The sequence below is a fragment of the Oncorhynchus mykiss genome, chromosome 17, assembly GCF_013265735.2.
Source record: "Oncorhynchus mykiss isolate Arlee chromosome 17, USDA_OmykA_1.1, whole genome shotgun sequence".
NCBI classification, from domain to species: domain Eukaryota; kingdom Metazoa; phylum Chordata; class Actinopteri; order Salmoniformes; family Salmonidae; genus Oncorhynchus; species Oncorhynchus mykiss.
This window is the reverse complement of record NC_048581.1, coordinates 75,052,207-75,071,860: the sequence shown is the minus strand read 5'-3', so window position 1 is coordinate 75,071,860 and position 19,654 is coordinate 75,052,207. Positions and strand designations below refer to the sequence as shown.

General features: G+C 41.1%; 1 protein-coding gene across 2 annotated transcripts; it reads right to left on the bottom strand.

The window, feature by feature from the left end:
* Positions 1-432: 432 nt before the first annotated feature.
* mst1rb (macrophage stimulating 1 receptor b) lies at positions 433-18,983 on the bottom strand. Of its 2 annotated transcripts, XM_021569767.2 has the most exons (21): positions 18,662-18,983; positions 15,367-16,699; positions 10,325-10,501; positions 10,072-10,194; positions 9,787-9,957; positions 9,357-9,517; positions 8,270-8,405; positions 7,902-8,038; positions 6,996-7,175; positions 6,743-6,842; positions 6,397-6,615; positions 6,093-6,233; positions 5,758-5,911; positions 5,474-5,563; positions 5,076-5,294; positions 4,767-4,847; positions 4,281-4,462; positions 4,028-4,137; positions 3,675-3,840; positions 3,371-3,507; positions 834-1,065 (listed from the first exon to the last, which is right to left on the bottom strand). In XM_021569767.2, exons 2-21 carry the CDS (start codon positions 16,585-16,587, stop codon positions 834-836), a joined length of 4,137 nt encoding a protein of 1,378 aa, XP_021425442.2. In that variant the 5' UTR covers positions 16,588-16,699; positions 18,662-18,983. The 2 variants fall into 2 exon arrangements, with proteins under 2 accessions (XP_036806569.1, XP_021425442.2); XM_036950674.1 differs by lacking the exon at positions 18,662-18,983 and having other exon boundaries at positions 433-1,065; positions 15,367-16,587.
* Positions 18,984-19,654: the final 671 nt, after the last annotated feature.

Genomic DNA, 19,654 nt, shown 5'->3' with positions numbered 1-19,654 from the left:
GATTCACATATTAAAGAAGTGCTGAATTTTCGCCATATTTCTCCAGCGTTCCATAAATATAGTAGAACACTGGCCTCTAGTGGAAGCCTTTCTCAATGACAGTAATAATATCCTGATGGACTCATAAAAAAATATATAGAATTTGGTGGGTGCTTATATTTGTCCTATTTCACACATGTACACGTTTATTTATACACGTGTGAATTGGAAATGTGTTTTTTGCATATCCCAGCTGCATATTTACCAGTGACAGTTTACACAAGTGTCAGTTGTCTCTGATGAGACAGACAGTGACAATGGGTGAAACCACCACATGGGAAGAAGCTAATGTAGAAAATGTTAAAACTTAAATTACATAAATTAATTTCTTATCATATTGGAATTTTACATAAATGAGCCATTTTACTCAAATCTCACAGGAACAAGAGTATATAAACAAATAAATATGTTAATTTATTACACTATCTAAAACACATTGTGCATAAAATAAAATAACAGAATAATAACAGATCACTGTTAAAACATTAGGGTACATTTTGTTTGGTAAAATTATGATCCAAAATATACAGTATAATTACTACATCTCAAAAAAATTAAGAGAAAACATATAGACATTACATCCGTTATTATTTACCAAAAGCTTTCCCAGGTAATATACTATAATGTGAATGGGGGAGGACCATTTAAGTCCCTACACTTTCAACACTAGGTAGTAAAAGACAAGTCATTTTCTCCAGGATAAACGACGACCTTTAGTTTGACTTTCTAACTGAGCCCCTTGTGCTCATAGCACCAAGCCATACTGTATTACATGTACCTGTCCTGATGTGACATCAGGAGGACATTGAGCGTGTGTCTTCAGTGTCTGTGGAATCACACTCATCTGCGGACTCTGTGAGGGCAGGGTAGGGGCGTGGCTGGTCCAGATTGACATAGGTGACCTTGAGGCTGATGTAGTGCTCCCCCTCAAGGCCAGACAGGATGGTCAGGACAGCAGACACCAGCGTTGCGAAGCTGGGTCTCATCTCTGGGTCTGGGTCCCAGCACTGCAGCATGATGGCATACCTGGAGAGAGTTCCATATAGAACATACTATGGGGCTTTCTTCTAACAATAGAAGTACAAGTCATACATTACCATTCAAAAGTTTGGAATGTCCTTGTTTTTGTCCATTAAAACAACATCAAATTGATCAGAAATACAGTGTAGACATTGTTAATGTTGTAAATGACTATGGTAGCTGGAAACGTCAGATTTTTTATGGAATATCTACATAGGCGTACAGAGGCCCATTATCAGCAACAATCACACCTGTGTTCCAATAGCATGTTGTGTTAGCTAATTCAAGTTTATCATTTTAAAAGGCTAATTAATCAATAGAAAACCCTTTTGCAATTATGTTAGCAGAGCTGAAAACTGTTGTTCTGATTAAAGAAGCAATAAAGCCTTCTTAAGACTAGTTGAGTATCTGGAGCATCAGCATTTGTGGGTTCGATTACAGGCTCAAAATGGCCAGAAACAAAGTCCTTCCTTCTGAAACTCGTCAGTCTATTCTTGTTCTGAGAAATGAAAGCTATTCCATGTGAGAAATTGCCAAGAAACTGAAGATGTCGTACAACGCTGCGTACTACTCCCTTCACAGAACAGCGCAAACTGTCTCTAACCAGAATAGAAAGAGAAAGGCCCCGGGAGGCCCAGGTGCACAAATGAGCAAGTACATTAGAGTGTCTAGTTTGAGAAACAGATGCCTCACAAGTTCTCAACTGGCAGTTTCATTAAATAATACCCGCAAAACATCAGTCTCAACGTCAACAGTGAGGAGGCGACTCCGGGATGCTGGCCTAGGCAGAGTTTCAAAGAAAAAGCCATATCTCAGACTGGCCAATAAAAATAAAGTATTAAGATGGGCAAAAGAACACAGACACTGGGCAGAGGAAGATTGGAAAAAAGTATCTACAGGGACTAATCTAAGTTTGAGGTGTTTGGATCACAAAGAAGAACATTTGTGAGATGCAGAAAAAATGAAAAGATTCTGGAGGCGTGCTTGACGCCATCTGTCAAGCATGGTAGAGGCAATGTGATGGTCTGGGGGTGCTTTGGTGGTGGTAAGTGGGAGATATATACAGGGTAAAAGGGATCTTGAAGAAGGAAGGCACTCCATTTTGCAACGCCATGCCATACCGTGGACAGCGCTTAATTGGAGCCAATTTCCTCCTACAACAGGACAATGACCCAAAGTACAGCTCCAAACTATGCAATAACTATTTAGGGATGAAGCAGTCAGCTGGTATTCTGTCTATAATGGAGTGGCCAGCACAGTCACCGGATCTCAACCCTATTGAATTGTTGTGGGAGCAGCATGACTGTAAGAAGTGCCCATCAAGCCAATCCAACTTGTGGAAGGTGCTTCAGGAAGCATGGGGTGAACTCTCTTCAGATTACCTCAACAAATTGACAACTAGAATGCCAAAGGTCTGCAAGGCTGTAATTACTGCAAATGGAGGATTCTTTGACGAAAGCAAAGTTTGAAGGACACAGTTATGTATAACCTTGTCAATGTCTTGACTATATTTCCTATTAATTTTGCAACTCATTTCATGTATGTTTTCATGGAAAACAAGGAAATTTCTAAGTGATCCCAAACTTTTGAACGGTAGTGTACAAATTGCTTAACTGAAATAAAACAATATTGTACAGGCTATGTACTTATTTCAATTTACGGACCGAAATGACTAAGCAAAAGCGATATGGAGACGATTTATAGCCTTTACATATTTGATGTGTTTTTTCCCCACACAGAAAAGTCAGCCATTATGTTTTGCTATCCTACTCAACTGTTGTTCTGTCAATTGTTAATCTGTATTTCAACACTTCCTATTTTTCACTGGGAGAAGGGACACATTAGATTAGACTGTAGGATGTATCATTGATAATGGGATGAGAACACATGGAAAAACATTGACGTTCAGATGTAATCTCATACCAGTAAATGTGTGTGCGTATGGGCGCGTTTAAGGATATCTTTCAAGTGAAGCATATTGATGATCATTAACTCCCAGACGACATTGCTTAACAATATTTGGATATGTGTGTGGTGGACATTTACAGGTTTAACACTGCAGGTTAACCTTTCCCACATCCTTTAATTACTGGCTATATTTTCCTGGTTCTCTTTGTTGCAACTGTAGAGGTGGGAAATTCATCCAAAACCTTCTGATTTTTTAAAGCATCTATGTTACTGTATAACCATATTTACTATAGACATATCATTTGTTTACTTTGAAAAGGGCTTATTTTTTTCTTTTGAGTTCTACTATGAAGTATTTTCAACAAAATGAACTGTTATCTAGACTATCATTACCACTACTTACAAAGGGTCAGGACAGAACTGTGGTTGGGGGAGTCTCCTGCCTTTCAGCAGGTAATGTGTGATGTCATAGGGGTCCACCTCTGGGTAGGGGCTTGCTCCTCTGGTTAACATCTCCCATATCAAAACCCCAAAGGACCACTGTAATAGGAGGTCATGATGAAAGTTAGCATGGTGAGAAATGATTTGAGTGTAATATAAAGTTGCTCTTATTGCTGTGTAGTAACACTGTAATTAATAGCCAGTCCTAATTCCACAACTGCTGCCTAATTCTTATTATGTTATCAGAAAGTAATTCCTTCACTTACTACGTCTGACTTGGCAGTGAATTTCTGTGTCTGTAGGCTCTCAATGGCCATCCATTTGACTGGTAGCTTGGCCTTCCTGTGGTCCTGAACACTGTAGTACTCCTTATCGAACACATCCCTGGCCATGCCGAAGTCTGCCACCTTCACTGTGTACGACTCATCCAGCCTGCACAGTAAGGGCAAACATAAGGGTCACAGATTGGTGATCTGTGAAAGCAAGCCTGCAACTATAGTACAGTAGCATTGCTAAGTAAAATAAAACCAGTTTGCTTATGTCAGGACTAATGTATAGTTTAAAGTGGTGACTAGCCCCAGTCACAGAGAACTGAAGTGACTGCTCAACCCTGACTTACATGCAGTTGCGTGCTGCGAGGTCTCTGTGCACAAACTTCATATGTGCTAAGTACTCCATCCCCTTGGCAACCTGAAGCCCAAAGCCAATCAGGTCTTTCACCGTGGGGTTCTATAGGAAGAATCAATACCACACAATAAAGATGTCGGTCACATAAGCCTTGAGATATATCACTGAGGTGTTAAGGAGATCCCTTGTATGCTGATAAAAGTGAACATTGTATTGTAGCTACTGTTTGGCGCCGGCTTCCTCACCCTTTTCTCACAGCGTATGAAGTGGCGGAGGTCCCCGTGCTTCATATAAGGTAGTACCACCAGGGGGAGCCCCTCCTGAGGCAACAGGATGCCCAGCAGAGAGAGAACATTGGTGTGATGGAACCCCTTCATCAAGATGCCCTCCTTCAGAAACTGCTCTACCTCTTCTACATCTGTTATCCCTGATATGGCACACACACACACACATGCACGACACATGCACAACACACGCACACACAAATGCATGCTCATATGCAGGGCACACACATAAATTAACGTAAAAACTGCTTATGAACAGTCAACATTTACAGATAAAGCTTAAAAACCCTAAACAAACCACATTAAACCTAGTGTACATTTTTAATTATTCCTGCGTATGAGCAGGGTTGTTCCATGTTTACCCAGCTGGTCACATGTACAGGTGACTAATACTCAGTCCACCTGGTTCAGATCTAGAACATTGTGAATCAGGGAGGAGGTGCTCACTGTTCAATGACTTGACTGCACAGTGGATTTCTCTGTTGTTATGGTCTGTGAAGTAGCCATGGTAAACTGTGCCAAAATGACCTGGTGAGATAAGAGAACATTATTATCATCAGAAACAAAATTCAACGACATACTGTATATCACGTCATCGGTGTGAGTCCCTGTTATGATCCATGAACTTTAAAATAGCTGATTTATATGCTATAATAACACCCTCTATCCATCAGTCAAGGTGGTATGGGAGTAGTAGCCTATGTGCATTTGATTAAAAAGCACTCTGTGTGCTGTACACACTGTAATGAGACTGACCCTTGCCGATGATCTGGTGGTGCTGGACGATGAGCATGTCTGCTGGGATCAGCACGTCCTTCACCTCCTCCAGGAGCTCTGGTCTAAAGCTGGAGATGGAGATCTTCTCAGGGGGCATGAGGGGGGTGAGGGTGGGGTCCATGCTGCCTGCAGCATAGGCCGGGCTGGGGAACACCACTGGGCTTCCCAGAGCCGAACTTGGCCTCTGAGGCAGGACTACTAGAGTGGTGAGGGGCAAGGTCAGTAGAGTTCCTTCAGCATGTGTAGATAATTAATTTATGTAAGTATGTGTAGATTTCAACCACTGTTGTTGAAACCTAAGAATAGAAATTGAACGAGACTAAATGGATTGATAGATTCCCTACATAAAATATGATATTAGCCAATTACAGTCTCACCTCTTCTGTAGTCCCCTACAGGTGACAGTTCCACACTACTGCTGCCGGGGCGGTTGTGGTTATGAGCCAAACGGGTCTCCACCTGAGAGGCTGGAAATGAGTTTTCAATCATAAACCAAGGGAGTAGGGAACCGCATCAAAAGTCAACAAGACAATGTTAGCTACCGCTGTCACTGTGCACGGCTGTGGATGTCCTACTGAAACCAGTTGCATAAGACATCCTCACAACCATTGGGGTTGTGTAAGATGGCCTGATTAAAGTCCAGACAGACATGGAAACCCACCTTTCTTCTGCTTCCTCAGGTGCTTCATGACTACAAAGGCCAGCACGGCCCCCGCCACCAGGGCCCCCAGTATCCCCAGTACGATGCCCACCATGTAGTGGTTACTGACCAGGACCACTGTCCCAACGTTGTGAACCTGCCCATTGATGGAAATCTGGGGGAGGATAGACAGTGAGTCAGATCAAGACTGCTGCCAGACTACTGTCTGGTTTTCCTCACTTAAACACATATTTAGGGAAAACCCAATAGTAGGATGTTTATTGCTTGAATCTATGTAAAGCTGTTGACATACTCTAATGTTGAATGGACAACATAGTTTCCAGTTACTAACTTACCTTCACAGGCAGTCCACTGATGGTTACGTTTCTAGGGATCCTGCAGGTGATTTCATTGTCCAGAACTTTCGCGTCACAATCCACTCCTCCCACTGTCATAGTGATTGTCATGCAGGAACTCACAAGATTCAGTTTCTGGTGCTGTGAGGGTGGAGAAAAAAAGAGTTCTGAGTTTTTCTTCTTGAAAAGGTTTAAACCGTATGTAAGCAATAAATACAGTATTCTTACTCCTTCTGACAGTAAGTTGCAGTCAAATAGACATGACACCATTACCATTTTGTTGTTATGGCACTGTTGCACTTACATGTAGTGACACTTCATCTTGTCCAGCATACAGCCTAAGTACATGGCCGTCAGTTTCAAAGGGTATTGGCTCGCCATAGGGGTGGTAGGAGAACTCTCCATTCCACAGTCCAACAGCTCCATCCATATCAAAGGAGAGCTCCCCTTCCTCTGTCTCTTCCCGGGGGAAAGCAGGGGTTATGCACTCCATCCGTGTGGGCAACGACTTGCCTGTGCACTCCTGGAGGGAATTATAAAAAATAGCTGTATGAATATGATTATATTATGTATACTATAGAGATAAAACATGTTTTCATCTCTATCATGTACACAGTATGTGGTAGTATAATCTTACAACGAGATCTTACTCTGGTGACAGGCTTCAGGTGGCTCTCATTGGGCCTAAAGCGGATGATGGTCCTGTATACAGAGTCCAAGTTCTTCCCCTCAATGATTATCTTTGACCCCCTGGAGAGTGGAGAGACGATAACATAACATATTCTACATAGACCCAGCAGCAGGGCTTAGATCGTTCAACCTTGTCTCATGGTTGAGATGGTAACACTGATCGTTGAGACGGGTCATTCGATATAGTGAAGAAGCCTCACTGGCTTGGCCTACCTGTCAAAACTACAGTCTGGGAGGACGGCTGTGACCTCGGGGTTCTCTTTGTAGTAGAAGACCTTGGTGGTGAGGACGGGGGACTTGTCTATGAACACACTGAGGGGGACGTCCCTCACCTCCGAGATGGGCTGAGACAGACAGATGATGGAGGACATGTTCCCTCTGGGCGCTGTGACACTGGAGACCGGTGGAGTAGAGAGAAAGTCCAGGGTTAGTGCTCCTACAGGCAATACTATAGGATGTAGGTTCACCTCACTCTACATGTGGCTTTCACATCTGACACATTAAAAAGTTTAACAGACAATTTAAAAATATCTATATATATATTTCCCCCACAGTGAGTTAGTCATCAAAACAACTAGTTTTTCATTCACTCCCTGTAATTGAAAGGTTTAAAGGTAAAAAAAAATAAAAAAAATAATAATAAGTAGTCTGAGTACAGTCAGATCGAAATCAGTTTCCAATACTGACATTACTGTACAAACAAATGCTGGGACAAGCATGCGGCTCTCACAGGTAAATAGTAGACAGTGAATTATGTCATAAACTCATAGAAAAAATGTGCTATCTAGAACCTAAAAGGGTTTTTCAGCTGTCCCCATAGGAGAACCCTTTGAAGAACCATTTTTGGTTTCAGGTAGAATCCTTTTGGGTTCCATGTAGAATGCTTTCCACAGAGGGTTCTACATGGAACACAAAAGAGTTCTACATGAAACCAAAAAAGGTTCTACCTGGAACCAAAAAGGATTCTCCTATGGGAACAGTGGAAGAACAATTTTGGAACCTTTTTTTCTAAGAGTGTACAGTCAGGTATTTTAGAAGTCCAGGTTAGAGAAAACAGACTTTGGGTGAAAACATCACAAGAGAGACATAATAACATAACCAGTAACTGCATCTGCCCACCTGGTGATTGGGCAGGGCTCTCCATTCAGAGTGACCCTTCTGGTCTTCCCAGCGTCCAGGTGAGGCCCAGTCACAGTGATCAGAGTTCCCCCAACACGTGGCCCATAGTTGGGCTGGATCTCTGTGATGTTGGGAATCTGCCAGAGGGAGCAAAATGTCCCCAATTTAATCTAAAGGCCATTCATCAAGTATTGCTGATAATGTGATGGTGACTTTGTATGTACAACAGAGGATACTTCCAAACTCACTTGATATTCACAATATGTTTCTATTACATGCAATAATATATTTTATTATTAACAGAGGCATAATCAAATGAATCACCCAACTACAACTAAGCAGTTAAATCAACGGTAGGTTCAAATTACCACAAAGGTAAATCCTGGCATCTCCGCGTTCCCGTCGATGGAGTAGCGGCCCTCCACCTTCCCCTCTTGCACCTCTACAGTGATGTTAACTGGTTTGGACAGTTCAATGGCCCCAGAGCGAATCTTACACACCAGGCTAAGGAGCGGCACAAGAACAGGCTCATCAACATGTCGGTGTCAAATTAACATTGATGCATCAGAAATCACCACGAGACATGAATACATTTCAGTTTTATTAACATCTATGTTGCATTTCTAGTTGAGTAAAACCTACCTACATATAATAAACCTACTGTATACACTGAGTAAACAAAACATTAAAAACACCTGCTCTTTCCATGACATAGACTGATCAGGTGAATCCAGGTGAAAACTCTGATCCCTTATTGATGTCAATTGTTAAATCCACTTCAATCAGTGTAGATTAAGCCTTAAGACAATTGAGAGATGGATTATGTATGTGTGTCATTCAGAGGGTGAAGACCTGCAATGCTGCTGGGTTTTTCAGATTCAACAGTTTCCTGTGTGTATCAAGAATGGTCCGCCACCCAAAGGACATCCAGCCAACTTGACACAACAGTGGGAAGCACTGGAGTCAACATGGCCTGCATCCCTTTGTAATGCTTTCAACACCTTGTGGAGTCCATGCCCCAATGAATTGAGGCTGTTCTGAGGGCAAAAGCGGGGATGCAACTCAATGTTAGGAAAGTGTTCCTAATGTTTGGTATACTCAGTTTAAGTCAATATGTCTAATATGATTCACTGTGTATTTCTGTCATTGTGAGTGGTACTCACTGAGAGAGTTCAAACTTAGTCCAGGGCTAAGAGAGTATCCACACTTAAACATTCTAAATTGGGCTAGCACCACCCTTGGCCCAGGACTAGCTGGCCCTGCTTTGGAGGAGGATTAGTACCGACTTTTCGGGGCTAGCCAATCACAGAGTTCTACTGTTACCTCATTTGAATTTGCTACTCCAGAAAAGTGACATTTGGTTTCAGTTAATCCTGCTTGTGTGAAAACAGGCTAAATTAACCCAGGGCCAGTCTTTGTCCTGGGCGAAGAACAATAAAGTGTGAAAAATCCTACTGTGTGTTGTTGCTCTTCAGTGGCAGCACAGCACAGGCTGTCTGTCCCAGTCTGACCAGGTGGGTTCTGGAGCTGATGGCAGGCCTCAGGGGAGACTGGAACTCCCAGCCACACAGAGTCAGCTCTGACTGACCATCAGGGGGAGCCATCTTGGGGAAGAACTAAACCAAACAGGAACAAACAGACTCAGCATATGACCAACAATAACAACTTAGCATAATAACCACATACAAATACAAAGTTATGGTCACGTTATGCTCAGGTAATCTGTGAATATGGACAATCTCAAACATATCTTTATGATAACCAAACATGCATATGACTAATGACATTTCTAGCCAGCATTAACAACAATGGTATTGGTGGGAAGCTAATTGCTCCAATCTAAACTGCATTAAACAAACACATCCCTCTCCTCAGTTCTTCTCACCCCGGTGATACCAGGGGGGCAAGACTCATTCCTCCAGCGGCCACTGCACTCCTCCTTCCAAGAGCACACTCCAGAGCACCAGCCACAGCCCATGAACTCAGGGGCCATCAGGCACATTGCACAGGTCATGAAGTGCTGGCAGCCTGGCCCTCTCTGAGGCACCTGGATCACCTAACAGCCAAAGAGAGAGATTTGATTAACTTTGATCAAATCAAAGAGTCACTTTGATTACTGTGTACAGTGTATTAACTAACTGTAACATATTTTGAACAGGCTTTTCCATACCTTGTCTCCAACCACAAACAGTAGAGATTCTGACGAGTACACAGCAGCAATGGAGGAGACCCTCTGGTTCTCTACCAAGGTGTAATTAGCAAAGATAGTAGGGCTTGATCTTCTCAAAACAAGCTGACAAAGAGACAGAGCAGATAGTTAGTAATCTATCAAAGAAGGGCTGGACTGTGTTCACATTTTTCATTCATTAGATCAAATGGATCAGGATCACACACTATTGTGAGCTCTCTGTCCCCCTCCATACCTGCAGGAGCCGTCCAGTGGAGGTGCCAATGTGTGCCACGGTCTTGTTCTCAATGGTGGTGACCAGCAGTGAGGTGAGCAGGACATCATTCATCTGCTTGTTGAAGAGGTCCACTCTGTAATAAGGCTTAGACACCATGCTGGGGTGGTCCCTGCAGGTGGCATTGTTCTCCATGCTCTAGTAACAGGGAGATAGGCCATAGTAGATAGGGAGACGATGTACATTTTTAGTAGGGCCAGGAGAATACTTTTGCAATCCTTTTTTCTAAGAGTGTAAATAACAGAAAGCAAAAAAAGAATTATCTTGATGCATGTACAAATTGTGTTCACATTTTGTAACAAAAGCCCTCCAGCTCCAACCTGTTGGCTAAAGTGCTTTAGTAAACGTAGGGCAGTATATGAGGGTACTTGACATCAGGCCTTGAGGCACTACAGCCTACTGCTGTTGTTTTGTAAACAAATGTGGCATGAAGGTTCTAGGAACAAGGAACTAGATGAGCAGCTTTTCTGATGCCAAGTGAACAAGGAAGAAAAAGTTGTAAAGCTTTAGAAGGGAACACTTTGAGAGCACGCCGACCAGTGAGTTGCTCCACAGTTCTGATGCTATTATTATGTCAGTTGTAGTCTGTGCATCATTATTGACTCATTTTGCCCAACTTCCTCATGGGACCAGAAAACCACAATCGTGTCTGGCCTCAGAGGCCACAGTGATTCATAGCGCTACTATATTCTAGTGATCACTCTGACGTGGTACAATTAAACCTATTATTCGATCCATCTAAAGAGGTACAAATAACATGATAACGAAGCAATCATTGTCTCAGATTTCAAGTTATAACAGTCAAGAATATGCACACAAGCTGTTGTGCAAATTAACAATTCTCCAAAAAGGCAGTTGAATCAAAAACTAGAAGAAGAAGGATATAGCTAAGGAACAGTATATGCACCACAAGCAGTGGTGTTTGGGAATCAGTATCTGTACTACTGACACAAAATTGAATATGTCGTATGATCAGAGTGTTTTTTCTGACTGTCTCGGGAACTTGTAAAAAAAGGTGTTTTCTCCCACAATACTGTACTAGGAAAAGATTGGTTAAGGTGGGTTTATTTCCATGGTTTCACAACATTTGGGTGTGCTGGAGGTAGAGGGCAGACAGTGAGGCAATAACCAGACAACAGTAAGCACTCAATGCAATGGGCCAGTAATAGTACACTGAAACAGACTTCAAATTATACACTCGGGTCCCAAATTATTGGCACCCTTGATAAAGATGAGCAAACATTTTATACATTTTATTATTTTAATTATTTACATTTTAATACTAATACAATTGGTCAGAGGTTTTGTTTGACAACTAATAACCTCCGCATGCGAGGATAGTGACACTGAGCATTTTTGTCAAATGTTTTATGAGATTGGAGAACACATTGGGAGGGATCCTAGACCATTCCTCCATACAGAGAGACCATTCCTCCATCTTTCCAGATCCTTGATATTCTTAGTGTGCGATTAAGGACTACCCTCTTCAATTCAAACTACAGGTTTTCAATGGGGTTCAAGTCCAGAAACTGAGATGGCCATTGCAAAATGTTGATTTGTGGTCAATTTACCATTCCTTTGTAGATTTTGTTGTGTGTTTGGGGTTATTTCTCTTGCTGGAAGATCCACTTGTGGTCAAGTTTCAGCCTCCTGGCAGAGATAACTAGGTTTTTGACAAAAATGTCCTGGTACTTGGAAAAGTTCTTGATGCAATTGACCTTAACAAGGCCCCCAGGACCAGTGAAAGCAAAATAATCCCAAAACACCATATTTTGCAGTAGGTATGAGGTTATTTTCTGCATATGCATCTGTTTTTCGACACCAAACCACCACTGGTATGTGTGGCCAAAGGGCTCTGTTTTCAAGTCATCTGACCACATAACAAAATATATCCACTTCCATAATGCCTACTACACAACAGGTAATGACACTAAAAGGAAGTGTAGTTGTTCTTGTGAGAAGCAGGGTTATTGGTATCAGCTATGAGCTACTGTTGGAGAGGGAGGGGCCAGGATTTCAGATTCCTGTAAATTCCAGCTGGCAGGCCACTCCTGCCCTGAATTGTGAAAACACACAGGAACAGAAAAGTACTGTAAAACATGGTAGAGGTGGCCTCAGTTGCCTTCACCTAGAATTACAGTATTGCAGAATGAGAATCTAATGAAGGATTTTCGTTCATCCACCCATTTAATGTCAAGTGTGACTAATAGTGGAGCACAGGAGTTTGTTGGCAAGTTCTTAATTTGGCATAATACTTCGCTTATGAATCTGGCAAAGACAACATTTCAAGCTGTCAACCATCTTCAATATCATTGGAACCTCTAAATTTAGTCAATAGTTATCTGATGCACATAATGTGGCTAAATGTCAAACTCTCCAATGGCCTTACAGGAACATTCCACATTCAAGGAGGTTCATGGCCAGGCTTCCTTCAGTTTGTAGGAGGCTGAATGTATCTCCCTGGAAAAGCATCCGATTGAGCGAAACAGCACCCCTCTGTCTCAGTATGTGTACGCACTCTATCTGATGCCAGTTTGGATTTGGCTTCAAACCAATCACAAGCCAAACGTAATTTACAGAAAAAAAATTAATTATTGCATCTCATTGTGTCGTTGTCCTCCGGTGGCTAACTAGCTAGCTAAAATCGTCCCTTTCCTAAATTACCCATGGATCGAGATAGGGATTTGGACTAGTGGTTTTACTTAATTCTCCATACTGGCAAATTATTATAATGGTGATTCTGATCTAACCATAAATTCATATATTGTGTCCCTGGCCTGAGAGGATGGAAGTTCAATATGTAGCTAGAGGTAGTAGGCTAATGTTAAACTTGCTGGCCTGGCGCGTCATTGCCCATCAAAGGAAGTTAGACTAACGAGCAAGCATTTTAACCAGGTAACCTAGGACAACTAAAACTAAAAGTGTGTACTGTATGACAGAGTCATAAAAGAGAGGACGATGGCATTGGCGTTTCAGGGTGAGTCAACATGTTAATCAGTACCATGGACAGCCATATCATATTTAGATTACGTTGATTGGGCTAAATCGTTTTTTGGTATCTTAGTTGTCACTGTATTAGACTAAACATAGGTGATTTGATGATGTGGAAATATTGACGTTGAAATGCTGCTGGAATTAGTGGAGGCAGCTCCTGTTTTCTTTGTGACTTGCAGTAACTCTCTCTGGTTCTAAATCAATCGTTTTTTAGTAGTCTGAAAATGTTGGAAATATTAACTTGCTTGACCATGTAACTGTTTGTTTTGTGGACTTCACCAGGCAGATGTTGCTCTCCGGTTTTGTGATGAAACAAAGGTGTGGATGAATTTATTCTGCCACTGTGTCTTCTTATTGTCTCGGCCTTACCGTGACAATCAAAAATGTTGTTTAATTGCCAGATTAATGAGGCATAAAATTCATTTGACTGACAATAGAACATTGCCAAAGGCACTGTTAAAGTACATGTGCCATGAGACATTTATTCAAAGACACATATCTGGAAACAAGTTTAAAAGCTAACTAACTCCCAAATACATTGGCCTCTGTCCAAAATCCTGTTCCTTTTCAGCTGTTTTCTTGTGTTGGAATAATGGTGTGTCCTTTTTCCATAAAGCAGTTATACATCCTAAGAAAATAGCTTCCGGACAAATTGATTGCTCCCTAGAGGAGTTAAGGAGTCAGAAGTAGGGTTGCAAAGCTACCGTTAGTTTACCAAAGTTACCAGAATCTTCAGGTATTTTGGTAATGAACAGAAAATCTATAGCAATCTATGGTAAATTTTGTAATTTATACTTGAATAACTTAAAATATATATATATATTCATATATACTATTCATTTTTTATATCAGTGTCCATATTGTCCCTGAGTTTTTAATAGATAGGCCATATGGTTCAAGAGAAAATTGCCTTTTTACTGAAAAAACACATCTAATCATCAATGGCATTATAAACCAAACAAAAACATCACAACTGCCACTGATTTGATGCCCAAACATTGACAAAACATACATTTTGACATTGTAAAATAAATAAAATTGTGTACAAAATATATAAAGGATATTTCATGCTGAAAACCTCATACTAAACACCAATGCTTTTCACTAAATTGAATAGACAAAATATTAGCTGACAACAGAAGAATTTTGATTAAGCCTTATGGATGTGTCATCTGGGCAAAGCTGTCATCAAGGCAAAGGGTGGCTACCTTGAATAATCTCAAATATAAAATATATTTTGATTTGTTTGATACTTTTTTGGTTACTACATGATGCCATATGTGTTATTTCATAGTTTTGAAGTCTTCACTATTATTCTACGAAGTAGAAAATAGTAAAAAGAAAGAAAAACCCTTGAATGAGTAGGTGTGTCCACATTTTTGACTGGTACTGTATGTAAGGTATTATTTTTTATAAATGTATACATTTGAAAAAATTTAGAATACAATTTTCGTAGAATAAGGATGTAACGTAACAAAATATGGAATATGTCAAGGGGTCTGAATACCTTCCAAATGTACTGTAGAATATACAAATGATCTTATATCTACATCTACACAGGAATGAGAGCTGTTAAAATAATCTGGATTACTGCCATAAAAGGAGTACAGAATGTTCCAGTCCTACAGACAGCTCCCACTTATCTCCTGGTGCACTCATTATCCTTTACACTGTTTCACACTTTTGTAAAACTTTTTTTATATAGTTATCAGTGGATCACCCACTCTCACTGACTCCACAGACAAGTCTCCATTTTACCAGTCCATCCAGGCATGTACGCACGCATCTGGGCTTCCTCTCTGTACTGCTCAAGCAGCCAAACTAACGTTTACTCAGTCTGTCACAAATATTAGAGTGCAGTAAGCCTGTAAGCAAAAAACTACATGCTATATATGCATTTTGGAGACATACTGAACAGACGGAATATACATACAGTATATAACACAATTTATCAACACCTCTCTGGAGAAACCTGTGTGAGTGTTGAGTAGGTGGGCTGGTGAACTCACCTCATGAGGACAGCTCTCGCAGGCCTGGAAGTGGCACAGTCCCCGGGACAGCTGTTCTGGGCCGGACTTACAGCAGTCATCCACCCCGTCATCGATAGCCTTGTTCACGTTGTCCATGGGAAAGGCACAGAGGGCTGAGTCGTGCTCTGTGACCCCGTTGTCATCTGTGACAGCGAACACTCCATACAGGATGTCATCCTCTTCCTCTGCCCCTAGTTCATCTGCCAGCTCCCTGCCTGCCTTCCCAAAGTGGGCTGCCTGCACCACATTGTAAACCACATCCTTAAAGGCCTCGCTCCCGCTCACCGTGTTCCTCTTCCTCCTCCGCTTGGGTTCGAAACGGCACTCTAGAACCACCTCCCGGTATCTTCTCATCTCCCACTCGCTCCTCGGTAGGCGGCCCAGCCGAGTCTGAAACGGGGAGAACTCCTGGTCAGGGCTCTCTCTCTGGACGGACAGGAAGTAGACAAACTCCTGGGTGAAGAAGCTGTAGACATACTCAATGTTGTAGGTCCTGCGCAGGTTAGGCAGAACGGTCAGTCCCCGCACATCGCTGTAGAACCCATCTTCTGTTGCCAATGGTCGGCGCACTGATATGGACTTCCTGCCATATCTCTGTGTAACACTGTCGTTGACAGTGGCAGCCACAAAAAAGTATACAGTCTGCCCCTCCTCCACCATGGTGACTTTGGTGCCCAGCGGGCTGGCAAGGCAGTCAGGGCAATAGGCAGCAGAGTTAGATTCTTTTCTGAATAAACATTTTGAAGAATTATTATTGGGTGCTTGTCCATCTGTCTTAAGTTGGTGAAAATGGCACACACCATATTGAGAACTCCCACAAGAATATAAATACATAAAGAACGTATCCAACAACAATACCTCATTGTCAGTGTTCTCTAGGAAGTTGGGATCCTTGTCAACATCACACAAATTGCAAATCTTACACTCAGGGCTGCCCACAGGGCCTGTAGGAAGCTCCCACACCTTCTCCAAACTCATGTTCACAGCTTCGACCACATTCTGAGATGCAACATACACTTCCTGGTATATTGAGTTGGTCACTATGTTTTGGATGGGGCTTTTTGTTTGGAAGAAGGGCATGGTGTAGGCCACAGAGAAGTTGACAGGGCTAGGGGCTGTGGAGGGACAGGTGTCCAACGTGGAGGCCAGGACAGTCTGGAGCCAGACACATGTCAACCACTGGGTGGCCCAGTGGACCATCTCCAATCTGGGACACAGAGAGAAGGGAGCACTGACGTCTTTGGGTTACCTCCAGGTCTGATGGTTGGACAATGTCATCCTTATTGAGACCAGCTGCAGATCTCTGAGGAGACTAAAAAATATGAATTATTAAAGTAGGACGCCCAGACAGTCCACAAGATTGCAGTCAATATGACTCCTAAACTGTAAAAATAATGGGATTTTATCTAAAAAACAAAGAGCTGAGTACTTTCTGGTCAAGCCAAATATGAGAGAGACAGTGATGAAGAGACGTGTGGTGATAAAGAGCCAATGTTAAAAGCTTCTGCTGAATCATAGTAAATAACAGCCTAATAGGAAATGTTTAGATACCGGTAGCCAAAGAGAGCTGTGTTGGTATTACACAGTATGTGTCTGTGAAACCTTTTCTTAATTAACGATCTGAATTATTTCAGAAAGTGCCTAAAAATGTCATGCTCTGTCCTCTGTCCTCACAACCTAATAATGTAAAAGCCCTAGAAATTTAAAAAAGCATCTATCCCAATGTGTTCCATGTTCTCATACGAAGGTTATAGTAATTCAAACCCTCTGTCTTTCTAGCTCAATACAGATCAATAATCCAGACTTCTTCTAATTCAATAGAATAGTAATCTCCCTGGAGGTTTTAATTTCCCTAGAGGTCTTTACATTCAAATGATGAATGGGTTGAAATACATAATTGCTAATCAATTACAGCTAGTACTGAAGTTGACCAAAGCACTCCATGTCCCCTGGACATTGTGCATTTTAATTGAGCCTGATCCCCTGGGTTGATGTTTAACTGGACACATCATAGCAATGTGGCACTCAGGGACCTGGGCCTCTCTACTTTGCATTCCTGTCACAACCACTACGTGCCTTTCTGGGAGAAAGATGGTCATACAATACGTGCCTTCTAAGTCCCACATGAACATGGGAGCTTCTCAAAAACGTGTTGTGCAATTTCAACAACAGAATAATTATAAGGAGGTTAACTACCGGTATATAATAATCTTCATGATACAGTAAAAATACCTATAATAATTTGCCTTTAGACTTGATTGAAAATTGGAAATATACAACATCAATAATATACAACATCAATAATTCATTGAATTGCACTGGTGTACATGTTACATTATAACACCTGCAACTTCATGTCAAACCAACTGAGGTTTAGTGTTTAAAACCAGAAGGGACATGGGTATACATATTAATAGGACTGATTGACTTTCTGCATGCTCATGGTTAATAAACCAAAGGTTTGAAATTGAGTTTCCATTCATTGCCATTTTTAGGTAGGCTTGTGATGCATTGTAATCTGGTTTTGGTAATTGAAAAGTCACAAATAGCATTACCTTAGCCTTTTCAGGTTCTTTCTACAAATGTCATTAGGAGAGTAGAGCATTACAATATGTATCAATGAATACAGTGGAGAACAGTACTTTGTCTATGCAGCTTGGTCAACTGTCTGAGCCATGAGTCTGCCTGGGAACATCTCCAACAGCACTAATGTATTAGCTATCCAACTAAACTGCGATGTGATTAATAGGTTTATAATTCTCACCGCTGCCCTGTTAAACAAGCAATAAGGCAATACACGTTTATCTGACTTGCAGGAAATGCCATGTGTATATCATCATGGAACAGTTAAGGTACACAATTCCTCCATAAAACCAGGTAAATACATACAGTAGTTGTCAATACAATATTATATATATTATTTGTTTTCAGCATATCTCAACCTAGTTCTAAAACTGACAAAAACAATATAAACAGAAAGAATGTTGTCCTTCAAGTGGAGTAGAAACAACACACTTGACACACACTCCCTGGCTGAATCAGCGTCATTTCAACTACATTAAATTGAACCAACGCCGAATAGAAGTTACTGGGAATCTATCATAGAAAAGCGTAGATTATATTTCAGATTATTAAATCATATCAGTGTGAATATAACCTTCTTCTGAATCCAAATGGAATACATTCGATGTCTAAATCACAGTATAGCTGGGTGAGGAGGGAGAACGAGGAAACTCATCTCAAATTATATAAAGCATTTTACGATTTTACTTACCTGTTTGAGCTAATGAAAATAGATCACGAATCTCTCATTTGGCTCTGACTGCATTGCCAAACTCTTGACGGCGCGCGGACTTGAACATGTAAGCCTACTTTTTCACTCCACCGATAGGCCTATTGATTCTAATACAGCATTACATGAGCCTGAATTTTCCCAAATAATATAGCCTACCCTATTCAAAAAAGTATATTCAAAAATGTAAACAGTTCTTAATAATTCCATGCACAAGTTGAACCATAGACGACATGCAGTACTCCTAAAATGAGGGAACGCACGCCCCTCCTCTTGGCGCGCACTAGTCATACAGTGTAGCATCTGCCAAGTGCATAAAATGATAGTGAAATTGATGAAGCTTGCCACTTGACTTCAAAAATGTATTTCCTATTCATTTATTCACAAAGAAAAAAAACTTTTTGGGATTTAACATAAATATATGAATGAGTAGTCCATGTGCAATTGTTGAAAGTAACGAAATAAAAACAATTTAAAAAACAAATTACAATAAAATCTTACCAAAGAGGGGGTAAAAAATTCTGTCCCTTGTATGTGGTTAAATAGTTACTGATGTCAGTTGTCCTATGATAGCCTACAGACAAAATCCTCACAATGTGTTGTATTCAGACATGAACACCTACACATTACATTTCATAACACATGTATTATTTATCCTAATATTAAGTCACTAATCGCTAGGAACATTTGTAAAATGTTGGCAGATCTACAAGCTAGACCTGTGGCACAAATGAACAGTGGAGTAGAGTACTTAAGTAGTACTTTAAATTATTTTTTGGGGGGTATCTGTACTTTAGTATATATATTTATGACAATTTTACTTTTACTTCACTACATTCCTAAAGAAAAAATAAATGTACTTTTTACTCCATACATTTTCCCTGACATCCAAAAGTACTCATTACATTTCGAATGCTTAGCATGCAGGAAAGTGGACTAATTCACACACTAATCAAGAGAACATCCCTGTCATCC